The 18,529-nt window shown below is 43.6% G+C and overlaps 1 protein-coding gene across 6 annotated transcripts in view; it reads left to right on the top strand.

Annotated features, from left to right (window-relative positions):
• The window catches only part of AMOT (angiomotin), a 66,088-nt gene that overhangs the window by 11,656 nt on the left and 35,903 nt on the right, over positions 1–18,529 (top strand). For 2 of the 6 annotated variants that reach the window (XM_009439539.3, XM_063804511.1), the window contains exons 3-6: positions 4,021–4,169; positions 6,048–6,981; positions 13,357–13,873; positions 17,840–17,984. In XM_009439539.3, coding sequence (XP_009437814.2) covers positions 6,110–6,981; positions 13,357–13,873; positions 17,840–17,984 — 1,534 coding nt within the window. In that variant the 5' untranslated portion in view covers positions 4,021–4,169; positions 6,048–6,109. Of the gene's footprint in view, positions 1–4,020; positions 4,170–6,047; positions 6,982–9,829; positions 9,910–13,356; positions 13,874–17,839; positions 17,985–18,529 lie in introns of those variants that run through there. The other 4 variants (XM_063804513.1, XM_063804512.1, XM_009439545.5 and 1 more) reach the window with 3 other exon arrangements.

The following is an 18,529-nucleotide window of genomic DNA, read 5'->3' as shown; positions in this document are numbered from 1 at the left end:
AATTCAACATGAGATTTGGGCAGGGACACACATCCAAACTATATCATAGAGGTAGAGATAGGAACAAAGAAGAGTTGGGGCTGACTCTTCTCTTAAGCCTTTTCTTGAACTAGTGCTAGAGTTAGGTAAGAGCAAATGCCAAGCTGGTATGATATTGAACAGACCTGGAACAGGGGGTCTGGAAACATCCATCTGTGGAGGTTCATGTTGCTGTTCAATCCACCTCACATCTTAGCCTAAAAAGCGAATTTGCAAAGCCTTTCTATAGTAGTACTTGTAGCTAAACACTTCCCCCTTACTGCCTTGAATTTTCCTTCCTTCCATTAACATTTTACTTCCAATGGAACTGGAAAATCAGTGGTAGCGTTAAAGCAGGTTTATAGTCTTTTAAAATCAGGGTCAATTCTATGTAATAAATAGTTATTAAGCATCTCCTTTGTACAAGCAAATAATGCTAGATAATATGTTGTAGTGGAGGGGCTCTTGCCCTAGGCGTTATAAAAACTTTCATTTTGGTCCTGGCTCTCTCTTACCCTTTGAGGCCCTGGCATCTTCATCTATACAAGAAGAGGGTGGGACCACTAGGTGGTCTCCGTTTCCAGTTCTGGCTTTCAATGATCTAAGGACCCCTGTGTAGTAGACTGAGTTGCAAATAAAGTTTTTTTGTTTTTGTTTTTTAAAAAAACAACCTTTCTTCATAAAATTGCTGTACACTTCTAAAAAAAAAAAGGCTACTTTGAAATAACAATTATAGTAATAGCTTACTTTTATTGAGGCCTTACTATGTGCCAGGCTCCATGCTTAGCACTTTACATGGATTAATTCCCTTAATCTTTATAACAACCCTATCTAGTATGAACACCATTATCCCTATTTTGCAGATGATGAAATTGAGACTTGGGAGATCAAGAGACATGTACAAGATCTGTTAGTAAGCCATACATCCAGGATTTAAACTTGGGCAGTGTGACTAGGCCCAGACTCTGTGCCACGGTGTTTATGATGCCTATCCATTGAGATAACCTGCAAAAGGACCATTGTTTTTCACATCCTAAATGCAGTGAATTGGTATCTTGGGTTGCAAGACTGTTGGGAAAGTTATTCTCTAGGGTACTTTGGCTACAATATGGACCAACCTGAGAGAACATAAGAATTTACTGGGGCCTCACTTTTTGTGAGAGGTTATGTGTGTGTGTGTGTGTTTGCACAAATACATACACATAGGTACAGGGAAAACTTTGAACTGGCCCCCTTCCATTTATCTGGGAGTCAAATTGGATGAAACAAGTTGACCAAGATTTAGCAGAGAAACAGCTTTCTTAGACTTAGATTCTTTATCCTGGTTGGTAGAATGAGAGGTAGGGGCAGAATGTGGGAGGGTTTAGAAGAGGGGATAGAAAGAAGATCTTATAGGCATATTGCAAAATTTATTTGAAGGGTGGGAGTTTGGTCTGTCCTGACCACCTTGTAATGTTGATTTTCTGGGACTTGTCTTGGGAAACATTAATGTGTTTTGGCTCAACCTCACAGGTGTATTGGGAGAGGCCAATGACTGCAAATGGAGTAAGAATTTAGCTTGGCCTTGCTTCCCTGTTGTTGTTACAGAAGAGTTGATTATATAGATTCAAATTGCATTTTTAAAGACAGAACCGCAATTATTCTTTTTTTCCTATCAAATATTCTCAGAGACAGTCTGTGTGCCCAGGACAAACAAGGTTATTTTATTGATTGAAGATGATGTCAGACCCCTGGCAGTGGCATGATTAAAGCTACAGGGAGATTAAAGGTTATAGTGTTCATACTGTTTTAGTTCTTGTGCATGAAACAAGGAGTCTTTTCCTTTCCTTTCTCAAATAAATGGAGTAGTGTTTTCCTCATTATGTGACTCTTGACATGTAGATGAACATAAGTTCTTTAAGAAAAAAATAGTAAACTGGAGAGGACTCTGCAAAGCTTTTTTCTTAGGCTGATTTCTTTTTTAAACAGGAGACAAAGATGGCAGGAGGAGGGTGAGAGGGTAGGGGAACGATCTGTGTCCAGTTAACATAAAGTGATTTGGGTTTTGAAAAGGATATGGAGGGGCCGAGCGTGGTGGCTCACGCCTGTAATCCCAACACCTTGGGAGACCGAGGCAGGCAGATCCCTGAGGTCAGGAGTTCAAGACCAGCCTGGCCAACATGGCAAAACCCTGTCTCTACTAAAAATATGAAAATCAGCCAGGCATGGTGACACGTGCCTGTAATCCTGGCTACATGGGAGGCTGAGGCAGGAGAATCACTTGAACCTGGGAGGCAGAGGTTGCAGTGAGCCGAGATCCCACCACTGCACTCCAGCCTGGGTGACAGAGCAAGACTCCATCTCAAAAATAGATAAATAAATAAGTAAGAAAAGGATACAGAGGACAGAATTGAGAGAAGAGAGTAAGACCTTGCACGAGAAAAGTTTTCTCAATGAAGAGCTGAGTATCAGGAGAAAGTCAGTAATATCAGCATGAAGAATCTAAGTAGTACTGGAAAAAAATCATATGGTAGTTTCTCTCCAGGGACTCGCGTTTAAAAGCCTTGGGCTGTTTTCTGGTGTTTCAGTTGGAAAAAAAAGGATGAATGTTTTGTTCAGAATTGGACAATAGAAGCACGGTGGTTATGTACCATAGCTCTGTTAACAGTCCAGCTTTGATTCCAATTAGAAGTTGTTCCTCTGCTTCAAAATTAGGGGAGATACCCTAAAATAATTACCTTGCAGATTTGAGATGATTTTGCTTTTGATCATGATTATATGTTGTGCCAAAACAAGATGGAAAGACACATTTCTGTGTTTGTTCACTCTATATCTGTTCACTTTATTTTGGGCAACATTGCAAGGAAATAATGTTAAATTAATCACTTTGTGGTTTTGTGGAGTTTTTAAAAACTTGAATGTTTTGAACATGCTCTCAAAATACAGAGATGTTTGTGTACTTCTTTTGCATTGCTTTCCTCCTCTCATGGAGTCACTGATGTGGATTAAGCCTTTCCTTTAAGTGATATGAATGAATCATACATAGGCCAGGACAGAAGATAGGAATGTGGTTCATGTGCATGTCGCTTAAACTCCTGAGTCTTAGAATCATTTTGATTAGGCTGACAAGGCTTTGCAGAGAGTCCAGGCAGAAATTAGACATAAGGACTATCTCAAATCCAGGTCTATTATTCATTTGCATCCAGTCTATATAATGTAAGTCTATGAGTTTTTTTTACTGAGACACTGGGGCAGTGGAAGTGCCAAGAAAGCAAGTGGAGGCATCTTCTGCTTGGAGAAGGGTTGCGCTCTGTGTTGGGAAGGGCAGTCTACTTTCCTACTCCAAGAATGGATGGACCATTGATCAGATGATCAGAGTGTAAGCTCCATGAGGGCAGGAATTATATTTTATGTGTCTTTGTAGCCCTTATTGTGTCTAGTATGAGGCTGACAAATGTGTGGAATAGTTGATACACAATAAATACTTAATGACTTGGTTGAAAAGAAGGTTATTCCCCTCCCCTCCACCTATCTGAGCTTGAGGCACTCAAATTGGGAGCCTCACTGAGTGTTCTTTTTTTGACCAAAAACCTACCTTATGATGACTGCCCTCCCTTCTGGGATGTGGGACAGTGAGCCTCACTAACCTCCCCTGCTACTAATAGCAGTTTAAAGTTTGCACCCTAAAGGTGACAGTGGTTTTGGCTTTTGTCATCATCCACCATTCCAACTTGGAATGGAAGTGGTAGCTTTCTAGGGCTGTGAGGTCAGAACAGAGCAAGTCTCAGACCTGAACATTTCCATCACTGGAGACTGGCCTGGCCTTCCGGACACAGCTACTGGACACTGAGGTTTCTTTTCTGCCCTAGTGGAGATGGACTCTGCTACTCATTTAAAAGCCAAGCACCATAGGAGGACAAGTCATTCTCTTGGAAGAACTGGTTTGATTAACTGCTGGCCATTGGTGGCAAAATAGAAACGACGTTTTTATTTCTCCCTCCCTCCCTCTCCTGAACATTTCAGAGTGACCAGTGGTTGGACTCTTGGCGGCGCTTACCCTGAACCTGAGTGTTAGGGGAGAGGGAATCTGCCGTTGCGGTTTCTGGAGCTGCTCATAAGCAAGAATTCCCTATCCTGATCAAGGCTTTAAGCCTAAAAGAAAGCAGAAATAGGTATGGAATATTTCTGTGTGTGTGTGTGTGCGCGCACGCTCGTGCATGTGTGTATGCATGTGTGCCTGTGTGCATGCTGGGTGGGGTGGGTGTGACGTGGGAGGGGGTGGTATACTTTTCAGGGTCCAGGGCAGCTCAGTGTCTGCATTTCCCTGCCTTACAGGGAGGGTTTGTAAATCACTTTTGCTTTAACACCATACTTGTTCCTGTTTCCAGTTTGTGAGCAAGGAAAAGTAATTTGGTAGTCATCTCTCTAGTTTTGGGCACCAAAAAGGATTTATATATTATGCTTGTCAGCCTATCAGAATATCCCAATTTGACAGTTCAAGTACAGGAGTCCTGGAGGCACATTGGGAGGAATGGAAAAGGGACTGGGTTGCTTAACCCACTGGTGTGCACTTCCCAAGAGAATATGATGAGAGGGACTTTGGAGGGTCCCTTCGTGTTGTCAGACTGCCCAGCGCAACAGTTGGAAGCCAGGTAGCAGTAACCAACAAGACGTGAAGAAAGAGAGAAGATGAACTTTCTTCATATACTATATGTACATTCTGGGTCACTCTCTCTCTGCATGACCAAAAAAAGGGGTTCGTGTTTCCAGAGAGATTGCAGGCCACTTAATATCATAGAAATAAGAGCCTGGGAGCCAGGGATCCAGAGTTGCCATCTAGAAGCCTGATGCTGGTTAAACTGACCTTTATTGTGACTTTTCGTGTGACATTATGTTCATTCTCCACCAATTACTGAAGCTCCTTAGAGTGAAAGTTTCATTATTGAACATTATTACTTAATTCCAATACTTAACATTGACAGATTCTGCCCAAAGAATTTTTGAATCTCTAATGAATTAGTGTGTACTATACAGTGCTGAGAGAGAGAAATCACCTACCAGCCATTTTTTGTTGAGAAAATAGACATCAAGAAAAGAGGAATCAGTTGTATACCCTGTAAACCAATAGTATGATTAGAATTTGAATATTAAATTGTGTTACTAAAATCAGTTTCAGTCAACCCATAGTACCTGTTCAGAAGAATTGATGGTGAGGGAGGGGATATGCTAATCGTATACCCTTTCCAGAAGGATGATCTTTACATTTTTCAATTTCTAAATTTTGTCAGAGGCACACTTCAAATAAAAGAGGCTTCCCCTTTAAGCTTCTACCCAATAACAATAACAGCAAATCTAAATGACTGTTTCTGGAGAGCTGAAAGGCAACTTTGTCAGTAATAAGTATTCCAAGTCCTTCTCTTATTAAGCCAAGGAGCATCCAAAATGGAGACTATGAAAATGATTTTTTAAAAAGATGTTTCAGAGCCTTATGAGATCAGAGAAAAAGATTTGCATCGAGGCAGGGATCATTACTGTCTGGTGCAAGCCAAGCTCTCTTCACCTTTTATTTATTTGAGTCTTTATTTTGCATTTTGTAGCTGCCTTCATATGCTGAGCTGCTTTACAAATCCCGTTATGGGGTAACTTTCCCCACTGTCCTGCCCCCACCTCCACAGCCATAAGATTTGGGTTTTTGCTTTAAATAGAATACAGAGAGATGAAGCCTGTGAATATGGACCTTGAAAAGTTACCCCCTTTGATTACCCTAGTTGACTGTTCCAGGTTTCTCAAGCATTCTTAGGAGTTAAGTCCAGATTGAATATTTAACTCATGCTAAAAGTGAAAGAGGAAACCTAGAGCTCTTATGCCTCCATGTTCTTCATCATATCAGTGCTAGGGCCTGGAATCCCCAACAATCTATTAATTTTAGAGTCAATTCTCTACTTTGTTTCTGCAATCGAATCCTCACCCTCCAATATCCATTTTCTTTCCCTTTAGAGGACTGATTTATCCATCAACTGGGTGTTAAGCTTCCTGTTTCCCCTTCCCAGGTCAAGGGCAGCCCAGGTGCCCAATTTCTCTCTCTCTTCACAAGGCACCACCAGCAATAGAGATGAGAAATTCTGAAGAACAGCCAAGTGGAGGGACCACGGTATTGCAGCGTTTGCTACAAGAGCAGCTTCGCTATGGCAATCCTAGTGAGAATCGCAGCCTGCTTGCCATACACCAGCAAGCCACAGGGAATGGCCCTCCTTTCCCCAGTGGCAGTGGGAACCCGGGCCCTCAGAGTGATGTGTTGAGTCCTCAAGACCACCACCAACAGCTTGTGGCTCATGCTGCTCGACAAGAACCCCAGGGGCAGGAAATCCAGTCAGAAAACCTCATCATGGAGAAGCAGCTGTCTCCTCGAATGCAAAATAATGAAGAACTCCCGACCTATGAAGAAGCCAAGGTCCAGTCCCAGTACTTTCGGGGCCAACAGCATGCCAGTGTTGGAGCTGCCTTCTATGTCACTGGAGTCACCAACCAGAAGATGAGGACCGAGGGACGCCCATCAGTTCAGCGGCTCAATCCTGGAAAGATGCACCAAGATGAGGGACTCAGAGACCTTAAGCAAGGGCATGTCCGTTCCTTGAGTGAACGACTAATGCAGATGTCACTGGCCACCAGTGGAGTTAAGGCCCATCCACCTGTTACCAGTGCTCCCCTCTCCCCACCACAACCCAATGACCTCTACAAGAATCCCACAAGTTCCAGTGAATTCTACAAGGCCCAAGGGCCACTTCCTAACCAGCATAGCCTGAAGGGCATGGAACACCGAGGCCCCCCACCAGAATATCCCTTCAAGGGCATGCCACCCCAATCTGTAGTGTGCAAGCCCCAAGAGCCAGGGCACTTCTATAGTGAGCATCGCCTGAACCAGCCAGGGAGAACAGAGGGGCAACTGATGAGGTATCAGCATCCCCCTGAGTATGGAGCAGCCAGGTAAGAGAGTTCTGTTTCTGTCATTTCCTGACCTCATCCCCAACCAGCTTCTGCTGTGTGTTGGGAATCTTAGGGAAGGAATGGGCAGGTGTTTGATATAACAAACTCTGCAATGCATGACAGGCCTCTGGCTTCGTGAATTGCCTGCCAACCTGAATTTGTAGCCTCTTTAGCCATAATTAGCACTGTATTAACAATCCCTTAGCTTTGTAGGTTGAGCATGGCCTCAACTGCCTAGTGGATGAACAGGAGCAAAAGTCTTGTTTTCAGCAGCTATTTGCTGTCCTCTCTCCTAGGATGTTGAAGGGGTCTGTGTTTCTCATAAGCCCTCCTTGAGAGGTAGAAGCAAATTACCTTGCACTTTAATTAGTCTGGAACATCCTATCACTTGCACATATTCCCCTCCATGAAGCTTTCATCATTTATTTTTGCAAACAAATCTGTGTATTTCTTGTCAGTTACCATTTTTCCATAGAATTACCATTATTCTTTTGGACTCTAAACAAACACCCAGATGTTATGGTGGGGGAGCTATGTATGTATGTAGGTTCAGAATGTTACTTGCCTTATGCTTGCAGTTTATGAAATCTGGACTGTTGTATCTTTTTTTGGTAGAGAATTTATTAGTTGCCTGTCACATTTTTAAACCTCTGAGTTAAATTCCCATCACATCATATAGAAATTTTGGTCAGATGCTAGAATACAGAAGGAAAAATATTACCATTTCTGTCTTATATATTTAGTTGTTCCTATATATACTTCTTAATTATTCAGAGGTCCATTGTCCCACTGCTATATTCACTAGACCTTATGATTCTATGATTCTGTTCATTGTTCCTGTTGTTAATATTTGGGCCATGTCTCTGATCAGTAGTATTTCCACATATAGGGCAGGAGAAAAGGTTTAAACCGTGGGGACCGATGGTGGCATTTAAGTGTGATATCCTGCCTCATAGCCATGAGTAATGATGGGTGACCATCAGGTTTGAAGTGCTTGGTCCTAGGCTGGCCTTCATTTATATGCGGCTCACAGACTAGGTCTGTGATGTCCTTTGATGTCTACCTCTTTGTCTCCTGTACCCTACTTGCTCATTTTGGAAAAAACCTTCTGGCTTGAAGTTCATTGAGTGACTCAGGAGAGAAGGCAGTCATGGGGTGGAGTAGGGTGAAAGTGAGAGAAGGCACCTAGCATTTCCTGGTATTTCTTTTTTTTTCCCCTGCAGGTCCTGTTTTTGTAGCCAGAGGCAATTCACTTTGGACTCCACCTCTAACTTTGCCAGTTTAGGATTTTTTTTTTTCCCCTCTTAACCCAGGTTGATTTCCTAACCCTTTTCAACCTCCTCTGTGCAGCTTTCAAAGGGCAGGAGCCTATGTTCTGATCAGTGTCTTGGAACAGGAAATGGGGTAACCAACAAGGCTACTCAGGTTTAAAAGAGATCAAGAACCAGATTCCCATCTGACCAATGAAACAGAAGACCCAGGGAGGGGTTGGTCTGTTCAAGACTGCCTCACTTAGTGGAAACCCATTCAAGCCAGCAAAATATCAATGAAGCTGGGGGTTTTTATTTTGCTTTTCCCATCAGTATGGAAGAGTCTGTTGATGGGCTGATGTCTGTTGCCTTGTGGGAGGGGAGTGTGTTGGCTGGGGTGTGGAGCAGAAGCCACAGCCCCACTCAGCACACAGCCCGCCTTCCCAGGAGAGCTATTTTCAGAACTCATTCACCAGTATTGTTTGTGATCTGAAATGACTCCCACAGTGTTTGAAGCTAGATGGAAAATTATCTGCCCTTTGATCTGCCTAAATAAATAATGAGGAGCCCAAAGAGATTTTCTTTTTTTTTCCTTTTCTTCCCATCCTGATTAACCACCGGAGAAATTTAGCTGCATGTATTTTACAGGAAGATACATATTTTTTATCCTCCCACCTAAGTTATCTGTGGATTTCTCTTTCTTTCTGTCCTCAAAAGCAACAGAGCCCATGATGATCTACCCTTGTTGAGCAGCATTTTAATACACAGTTTTGCTGTAACAGGTTTTTCTCTATGGGAAAGGAGCAGAGTGCTTGATAATGCTTGATGAATAAGCAAACCTAAAATGGCCCTAGTGGGAGGATGCTCCATATGAAATTTGGGTCTGCATCAGGCAAATACTGGCCGTAAAATTGTTGCAGGGCCCTACATGAGGGAGTGGCACCTACTGACAAATTACTGGCAAAAGGAGGTAGTTGAACTGCTTTCCAGAAGTGTACTGCTTTAAGGTGGTGACACATTGTCCCTCCTTTATTTCCTTTAACCAACTAGCTATACAGTTTGTGAGTACCTTTCCAAGTAACTGCTGCTAGCAGCAACCAATTAGAAGACTACATTCTGAGCCCTTAATCCACAAATTACAAGTCAGGATGCAAAGCAAACTCTTTGAACAAATTTCTGTTAAGAAAACATTTGCTTGCTTTTCGAGGTGCAGTGAACTGCTGGAGATTTGCTGTTAAAATGAACAAAATTATAAACAATCCTTTTATTACTTCATCTTTCTTATGCCCTCCTCCCCTTAAAAAATAAATACCTTGAATGCCCAGAACCCCAGATGAGAAACAAGGCCAAGCTATCTGAATAATTTTAAAATTTCAGAATCTTTGTCTTTCTAAGTGCTGAACCTTTTCTGCATCCTAGGTTTATACATTTATCAACTGCTTTTAAAAATTAAATCATTTCTGTTTATAAAGCAGCCACCTCCTTTCAATTGTTGAAATCCTGCCCAGATCTGAGGTTTCTTGAAATCCTTGTTTAGTGGAATCTAAGGGTGACCTAACTCTGTAGTTCAGAGCAGAGCTGGTTGTGCAAGAGAAACCATCAGGAATTTGCAGCCTGCTCCAGGATTCACAGATTCACCGATTCACCATTGCAGAGCCTGGGAAAGGCAGTTTCTGTGGTGAGGATCAATCAAGTTCCAGGCTATTGGGTGGCACCTGCTCTGGTGAGAGTGTGTGCGCAGGATTGCACATGTGTGTGCCAGGAGTGTGGAGTGTGTGTGTGCATGCACATGTGTGCATGTGTGTGTGGCTGGGGAGGGTGAGGGCTCCCAGTCATCGAGGTGGCAGGGTGGAAGGTGCTGTGTCAGCTGGGTAGAGTGGCTTTTACTTTCCCTTTGAGTCCTTACTACTGTCTCTGGGAGGAGTGTACCCCCCACCCTACCCCACTTCCCAGCTTTGGGGAGGATCCTGATTTTAGTCACTGGCCTTTGTCCTGCATGTATGCTATGTCCCCTTTTCTGCAGAGCCCCAGTGGCCCAGGTAGCCTTAGGAAGGAGCAGGATGAAGGGAGGGAAGTGGCAGGAGGCAGGTCAGGGCTTGCATGGAATCATGTGATTCTGTTGTCTGCAGGCGGCTTGTTGTTCCTGGTTAACGTGTCAGTGGGGAGCGATTCAGGCTGCTGTGTGCTGGAAGGACCTGGAGAGTGTGCTGCTCACATGGCTGCCACCTTTATTATTACTGTCATTACTTTTACTGTTATTATTTAACTTGGGGTGTATTTTGGCTTCCTCTGACATCCGCCCCCTCCAACTCTCCCTTACCCCGTCATTCCTTAATCTCTTTTTCTCAGGGGGAGCTTCACCCCAGTGTTCATTCCGTCCTGCTTTCCCCTGGTGGGTGGATGCTGGAGCCCAGATTGAGTTCTTCACTGAAGGGCTTTCTCTCCCTTTGCGACTGCCCAAGCCATTGCTGGTTTGCAAACCAACCAGTGACGGGCTGCCTTGGTTTTCCCAACATCACGGTGCACTGAGATCTGCTTCCTTTTCCAGCCTGGGGAATTGAGGGGCAGCTGCCTTGTCTCTGCTTATCTTCATCCTCAGCTTATCTGACCCCAGAGACCTCCTTCTGGAGACCTCATGGTCTCCTCCTTCCCAAGGTCCCTGGAAGGCCATGTGCTGTTGTCCAGGGAATGGAGGGGCCTTTCAGTCTCCAGGCAGGAGGGAGGCCAGTGGCTGAGTTTGTTTGAGAGAGAGGCCTGGGTTGCTTGATGAGGCCCAGGGGAGCTGTGGAGAGAAAGCCCATTTCAGAACTGGGCGTTTAGTCTTTAAAAGAGAATACCTCCCAGGCCTTGGACTGCAAATCCTGGGAACAAAAATGAAGGTTAATATAGTGATTTTTTTCCCTTAAAATTTGAGAGCTGCATTGGAGAACATGAAACTTAAGCCCCTCTTTTTTGCCCACAAAGCAGAAAAGAGACACACAAGCCCCAACAAATCTCAGGACATTATATTTTAATTCTGTAGGCATGTAGAAATTGTAATAGCTCTCATTCAAAGAGAAAAAAGAGCACTTAGTCTTTTACCTGTGAGGAAACTGAAGATCCATAGAATGGAAAATAGGAGCTCTTCACCAAATAAATGTATAAATAACTTCCAGGCTTTTGATTGAATGAGTGCTTTGAGCTCTGGGGAAAAATATTATGTATGGCAGCAACTTTCCAGTTGTACTTATGAGTACCATGTCAATTCTTCTTTGCCCAAATAGTTCGCATGCCCTCTTCAATATTCAGCAATTATTTATAATGACAGATGTATGTGATTGGAAGAATGTGGGTACACCAGAGGCATAGGTGGGCCTGAGCGACAGAATCCAGGGTTTGTACAGGTTTGAGGACTCTTGGGGAAGATCTAGGTTATTGGGTATCCATGAGAAAGTGTTTGGAATGATTTTGTAGCTGTAAAAAGCCCTTATAGTTAAGATCTCTTGTAAAGATGGATACATGAACAGTAATGGTAACTGGAGTGTGTGTCTGAGGAATGTGCTTTAGCATCTGGAATGCCAGTTAAAAGTTAATTGCTCCTGGTGATTTGTCCCAGTTCCACCATGAATTTTATGCAATTTATTGCAAAGATTAAATGGATATCCTTTAAGTAACAAGCTAACAAGGTCAGCTTATCTCACTGGGAGGTAGAGAAGTGACTGTAATTCCTATTCCGCCAAAAATGAGAAGACCCCAGTATTTTTGCAATTTATTTGTGACCTCAAGAATAAAATGGGCTCATGCAGATTAAGTAACTTGCACCAAGTTACACAGCTCGTGAGCAGTAGGAGAGGTCTCCAGACTCCCTCTGTTGGGATCCAGATCCCATGCACTTAGCCATCTGTCTTCCCTGGATTGAGAAATATCAACTGTAGAACAAGTGTCCACAGGACATGGGAGCATATGAGGTTAATTGGGCATGAGCTAGGGCATGAACAAGCTTTTTGTCTTCAGTGCACACTGACAGATACTATTCCTGGTAGTGGTGATGGTGGAAGTGATCCATCCACATACTAATTGTTTCCCTTAATGGCTAATAGTCATTAGGTATGAATTATTTATACTTAGGTGTTAGCATTTTGTACCTGGTAATTAGGTACAAAAATGGGAGAGCCACATTAAACAATGTACCAAAGGTCTCTTTCTGGAACTTTCTATGAGCAATAGGTTGGAAATCTAAGTATCAGTGCACAGAAATCAATGCATTATGGCAGTAGAAAAAGCCAGAAAATGGGAATTGGGAAAGAAGGATTCTATCTTGGCACCACCACTCTAATATTTGGCAGATGACTTCCCCTTTCTGGACCTCATTCCCCATCTGTCCAGTGATAGAGTTGAACTAAATAATTTTCTTTTAAGGCCTTTCCAGTTCTTACATTTTGCGATTCATTACATCAAAAATAGTATGTTAGCATTGCTTGTAACCCTCTTCAAGTCTTTTTATGGTTATTGCTAATGGGAATCATTAAATCGTTAACAACTGGAAGCAACAATAATTATTTAGTGTCTCTAATATAAGTATCTACCAATCCTTGAATAGTTTTTTTTTCTTTTTTTTGTGAATGTATGAATTACTAAAGGGAGTTGCAGATAGCAAGATGGGGGTGGTTTTTATGGCTGTTTGTTGTTTCCATCCTGGCAAATGGAACATAGTTTCTAAACTAGGATCTTTATGTGTGCTGGACCACGTGTATAATGTCAGAAAAGGTTTAATTTAAAATAATGAGATGAAAATTACCTTGTAGAAGAATCGTTTGAAATGTTTAGACTTGAGCAAACGGGTGTACAGGTGTGTATCACTACGATTTTCACAAAGTGACCATGGAAGTTGTCTGGTTCTGACCCTCATGGGATCACACCTCTGTTTGTCAGGCAGAGGCACAGAAGGTCAGGCTGGAAAAGGGCTGTAGTCTTTGCAGAGATAGAGCAGGCTGGGTTAGACTTCCCCATAGTCAGACCCTGCCTGCTCTTCATTTTGCAGGTGTCCTGGGGGCATCAGAAGCCTCCTCATCTCACTTTTGTGTGCCCTTCTCCCCCAGTGCCTTAGGAGAGAAATTAACCCGCACCTGCCCTTCATGTTTTACAGGCCAGCGCAGGACATCTCATTGCCATTGTCAGCCAGGAACTCGCAGCCTCACAGCCCTACTTCTTCTCTGACCTCTGGGGGGTCCTTGCCCTTGCTACAATCTCCACCATCCACTAGATTGTCTCCTGCCCGACACCCCTTGGTCCCAAACCAGGGAGACCATTCAGCTCACCTGCCTAGGCCGCAGCAGCATTTCCTTCCTAATCAGGCTCACCAGGGGGATCATTACCGACTCTCCCAACCTGGCCTGAGTCAGCAGCAGCAGCAACAGCAGCAGCAGCACCATCATCACCATCACCACCAACAGCAGCAGCAGCAGCCACAGCAGCAGCCAGGAGAAGCCTATTCAGCTATGCCTCGGGCTCAGCCATCCTCTGCTTCTTATCAGCCAGTGCCAGCAGACCCTTTTGCCATTGTTTCCAGAGCCCAGCAGATGGTTGAGATCCTCTCAGACGAGAACCGGAACTTGAGGCAAGAGTTGGAAGGATGCTATGAGAAGGTGGCAAGACTGCAGAAGGTGAGGCTTCCGTTTTGGGATATTAGGGTCTCTAAGTCTTTATTTGTGAGACTTGTTTAATATCCACATTAAAGTCTCCAGTTGTGAATCCCAGCATTACTTGTGGCAGGTCTTCAGGATTTTTATATCTGAAGGTTAGATATGAGTCAAACTTTGGAAAAAGCCTTCTACCTGTCTACCTAGGAGAAGTAACATCTTACATTTACACAAGGAGAAAAAAATTTATGCAGTTTTTCCAGACGCTATAGCCCTAAAGAAAACGTGATTAATTCTTTTAGAATTCCAAAAGGCAGTGATACTTCTTGATAAGAATACTGGTGATGCCTTTATATGTAAAGGATCTGACGGCACCTTAAGGCTCATTGTCTTGGTCACATTTTCCCAAATATGAATTTGAATCTTAAATATAAAAATAAATGTAGTTCCTAGAAAAATCTCACCAGCTAAAGTTTGAGCAGTCCTGCCTTGTTCTGGAAAAGGCTCAGAATACTTTTTCCTAGTGGGAGTTCTCATAGTAACTCTCTTTCAACAATCCCTCCACCCCACCCTTTGATTTGGTCCCTCCCTGCAGCTCAAATTCAACATCTGCTCTCTTTCTCTGTTGTATGTGGGGGGCAGGAGGGGCTTAACACCACAGCTGGGTGACAGGTGACAGCCCTAGGCTGAGGAAATAGAAAAAAGAGTGTATCTCCAGTTCACATTCTTCTCTGCCCACCCCCATTGGGACTTTACCTCTGGAGTACCCCAAGCGAGGAACCTTAGCTCTTGGCTTCCAGGGGCTGCTGGTAAATAGGGTTATGCCTTTGGCCGCTTCTTTGCAGCTTTTGTCATTGTGGAGCTATTGTGGTTTGGTCTCCCTACAATGTGAACTGTTCAGAGAGGTGAGGGTGAAGGTGGGGGAGGGACAGGAGGATGCCTTGTATTGTCCAGCAACTCTGTCCTTAGGAAACACCAGGAGTGGAAATTTCAGAGGCCTGAATGAAGCTGAGTATTTGTAAACAGACACCAAATCTGGGGGCCTAAAGGAGACAGGGGCTTATTATCAGCAGAGGATTTTTTTTCTTTCTTTCTTTTTTTTTTTTTTTTTGAGACGGAGTCTCGCTCTTGTTACCTAGCCTGCAGTGCAATGGCACGATCTCCACTCACTGCAACTTCCGCCTCCTGGGTTCAAGCAGTTCTCCTGCCTCAGCCTCCTGAGTAGCTGGGATTACAGGCATGTGTCACCACGCCTGGCTAATTTTGTATTTTTAGTAGAGACAGGGTTTCTCCATGTTGGCCAGGCTGGTCTCGAACTCCCGACCTCAGGTGATCCGCCCGCCTTGGTCTCCCAAAGTGCTGGGATTATAGGCGTGAGCCACTGCGCCTGGCAAACAGAGGATTTTTATATAGGAAAATGGCTTCCCTGTCCCTTAGTTTTCCTAAATCTGGATGAGGGTTGTTGGAGTGCTCTGAGAATTGTTTCTTCCCGGCTTTTCCCTGATTTTGTATTTTCACCCCCAAATTTTAACTATATCCCTATCCCCATCGCTTTGGTGAAATAAATTAATTATATCCATACACTAGAAACCCAGTCTGGCTGATTAGGCTAACAGTTGACACCCCCTCTCCAAACTCTCTCTTCATGGTGATCCCAGCCCATCTTTGATACAATCACTGAAGGATGAACCCAGCTCTAATACGGGCCCTTTTTGCCAGAGGATCCATGGTGATTTTTTGTGTGTGTGGGAGTGGATTCAGCCAGTGACAGGGAAGAGGGACAGAGAATAGGATTGCTGTTGTTTGTTCCCCAAGATGGGAAAAGATGCCTCAAATAAGTGTAACTGGAACAGCTTGAATGTTGGGAAAGTAGAGGCTGACCCAGTGTCGAGGTAGAGTAGAGGGGAAGGTGGACCAGGAGAGGAAAAGGAAAGTGGGGAAAATTAAGGTAGATCCCAGGTAGTGCTGGAGGAAATGAAAAGGCCTGAGGCTCATGAGGGGAATAAGTAGACAGAGTAAGTCTGGAAAACCCACTGCCACCCTCCTCTCTGCCCCCACCATCACCCAGCCCAAACCAGTGGATATATCCTTCTGTGATGGCTTTTCCTGGAAGGCCCTATTGAGAGCTGTGGGACTTGCCCTTTTGAAGGATAGAGTATCTACACAGGGGGTAGGGGAAGGATTAGTACGAGATCTTGAAATAGCAGTCTGCACACCTTGAGGAAAGGGACTACCTTCTAGGTGTTGCATTCTGTGCACAACCGGACAGCCTTGAACTATAAATGCTGCCCAGAGCAGACCAACACCAAGCCTGCTCTTTCAGATGGAAATGTTTATTTTCTCTCCCCAGCGCTTGAGTTTCATGCAAAAGCTTCATCAGGCGCAGGCCTTGCAGATCTTGTCTCTAAATGCCATTCACCAGTTTTCACCTTCTGTGCTGCTATCTTGGTGCCATCTGTGAAGAGAAAAACACTTTTGAGTCTGCTCTTTTCTGTGGTGTAAGCCTTATTTGTTTGCAGGCAGTCCTGTCTCTGGCAGAATTTTGGAGATGGAGGCGGGTTGAATCTGACTGGTTTGGCAACCTTACCTTTCCCCTAGTGTCCCATTAGGGGCCTGATATTTCTCCCCTGAAAGTACTCTGAGCTTTGTTAAACAGGATAGTGGAAAACACAGAAGCAATGCAGAATGGTTGCAGAGTCCAATTTAATCTGAAAATTGCTTAATAGACCGTGGGTTTATTTGTCTTATACAAATTATATGCAAATATCTGTGTGGCTATTATATGTGCAATGGAGCTATACTAGTTACAGAAAAACTCTGGAGTCTAATTTCTCATTTTCTGCCTGATTGTGGCTGATTCAGGGGAAGACCCTTTCTCTCTGAGTTTATTTTCCCCATTTTATGAGATTTGCAGGGGTGTCATAAAACACAACTCTGATTATGATTTTCTGTTCAAAAACCTATACTGGTTTCCCATTGACTATGGGATAAAGTCCAAATGCCTGGCATTAAAAGCATTTTATGATCTGACTCCAATCTATCTTAGCAGCCATATCTCGCCAGGTTCCCTCTGCGTACCCCACAGTGTCCAGCCAAATTAAACGACTGGTCATTCTGGGAATGCATTTGCTTACTCAGAATAGAATACCCTTCCCCTCACCTCTGCTCATTGAAATCTGACCCAGCTTTCAGGATCTGACTCTAAATGCCACCTCTTCTCAGAAATTGTTCTCCTCCCCACTTCCCCAACCAGGAATAACTTCTTCCTTGTCTGTACTTTATGGCACTACTTCTACTTTTCTTAAAGATGTATCTTGCCCTATATTCTTTCATTCGATTGGATTGAAACCTCCTTGAGGGCAGTGAGAATGTTCTCATTCATATTTACACACCCCCAATAGTACTTTAAAGAGTTCGTGCAAATATTTGGCCCTTGGTAAATGTTTGTTAAATTGAACTGAACTACTTCATGAAGCTTGGGGTTTTTAGGGTTGGTCTCTGCTGCTGACAGTTGATCTTCAGAGGCAATTTGACTTTTCTCTCTACTAAAATGAGAAGAGGTATCCTGTCTAGGCAGATAATCAGTGCAGACTGGAACCAACATGTGAAAGCCCTTTGAATGCTTTGGAATATCTACATACTATATATATTATTACTAATATTTTCAAAATTAAGAGTTTTCTTCAGAAATTAAAATCCTTTATAACTATTTATAAAGTTTATTCTATCTTACCATCTCCTCTGAAGGCAGAAATTGTCTATTTTTTTAACCCGAGGAAAGACCATGACACCATGAGTTAATTACTAAGCTTGTGGTTAAAGGTGGAGATCCTTTCTTGAAACTTGTCTCATCTGACTGTGTTATGCTTGCCTCCTGGCCATCTGTGAGCCCTGGGAGAAGCTGTCAGCGAGGATTTGCCTGTTTGTTTTCAGACCATTTTCCCCATCACCCTCCTACCATCACCACCATTGTCTTTTGTTGTTGTTAAGGTGGAGACAGAAATCCAGCGCGTCTCGGAGGCATATGAGAACCTCGTGAAGTCATCCTCCAAAAGAGAGGCCCTAGAGAAAGCCATGAGAAACAAGCTAGAGGGCGAGATTCGGAGGATGCATGATTTCAACAGGGATCTGAGAGGTGAGGGAACCAAAAGACTTGTCTTTGTACTTCTGAAGCAGCTGCAGGGTGGTGAAGGGAAGGGCTGAGCAGGATCCAACTAGGCTCTTTGGGGTTGTCCAACCCACCGGTATGGGCAGTAAATGGCTGGGCATGTGCCAGGCTAATTTTTTGTGACTGCAATAGTCCTCAGTCCCAAGCTTGATTGATCAAAGTGTGGATGCACCTCACTGGTCTTCTGAGCAATGAGCTGATGTGTTAATCAGGCAGGATCCCTGCTGGGACTCCTGGACCCACCTGGCCCACCTCCACAATAGGTGCTGCCTCTTCTTTTTAACAGGTTTTACAGAGGCGTGCCCTTTGACTGCAAGCTTGAAGTATAATGTCCTCTCTTATTTCCAGGACTGACTGACTCCTTTTATTTTTGACTTTCACCTGATAATATTGAAGACTTTGGGAAATATTTCTACTTTAAAGTGCCTTCAGCACCTTCAAAACTGCTAACCTTGGGGATGGTACTTTCTTTTTTTTTTCCTTTTTCTTTTCTTTTTTTTTCTTTGAGTTGG

The sequence above is a fragment of the Pan troglodytes genome, chromosome X, assembly GCF_028858775.2.
Source record: "Pan troglodytes isolate AG18354 chromosome X, NHGRI_mPanTro3-v2.0_pri, whole genome shotgun sequence".
Classification (NCBI taxonomy): Eukaryota; Metazoa; Chordata; class Mammalia; order Primates; family Hominidae; genus Pan; species Pan troglodytes.
This window is presented reverse-complemented; position numbering and strand designations above follow the sequence as displayed.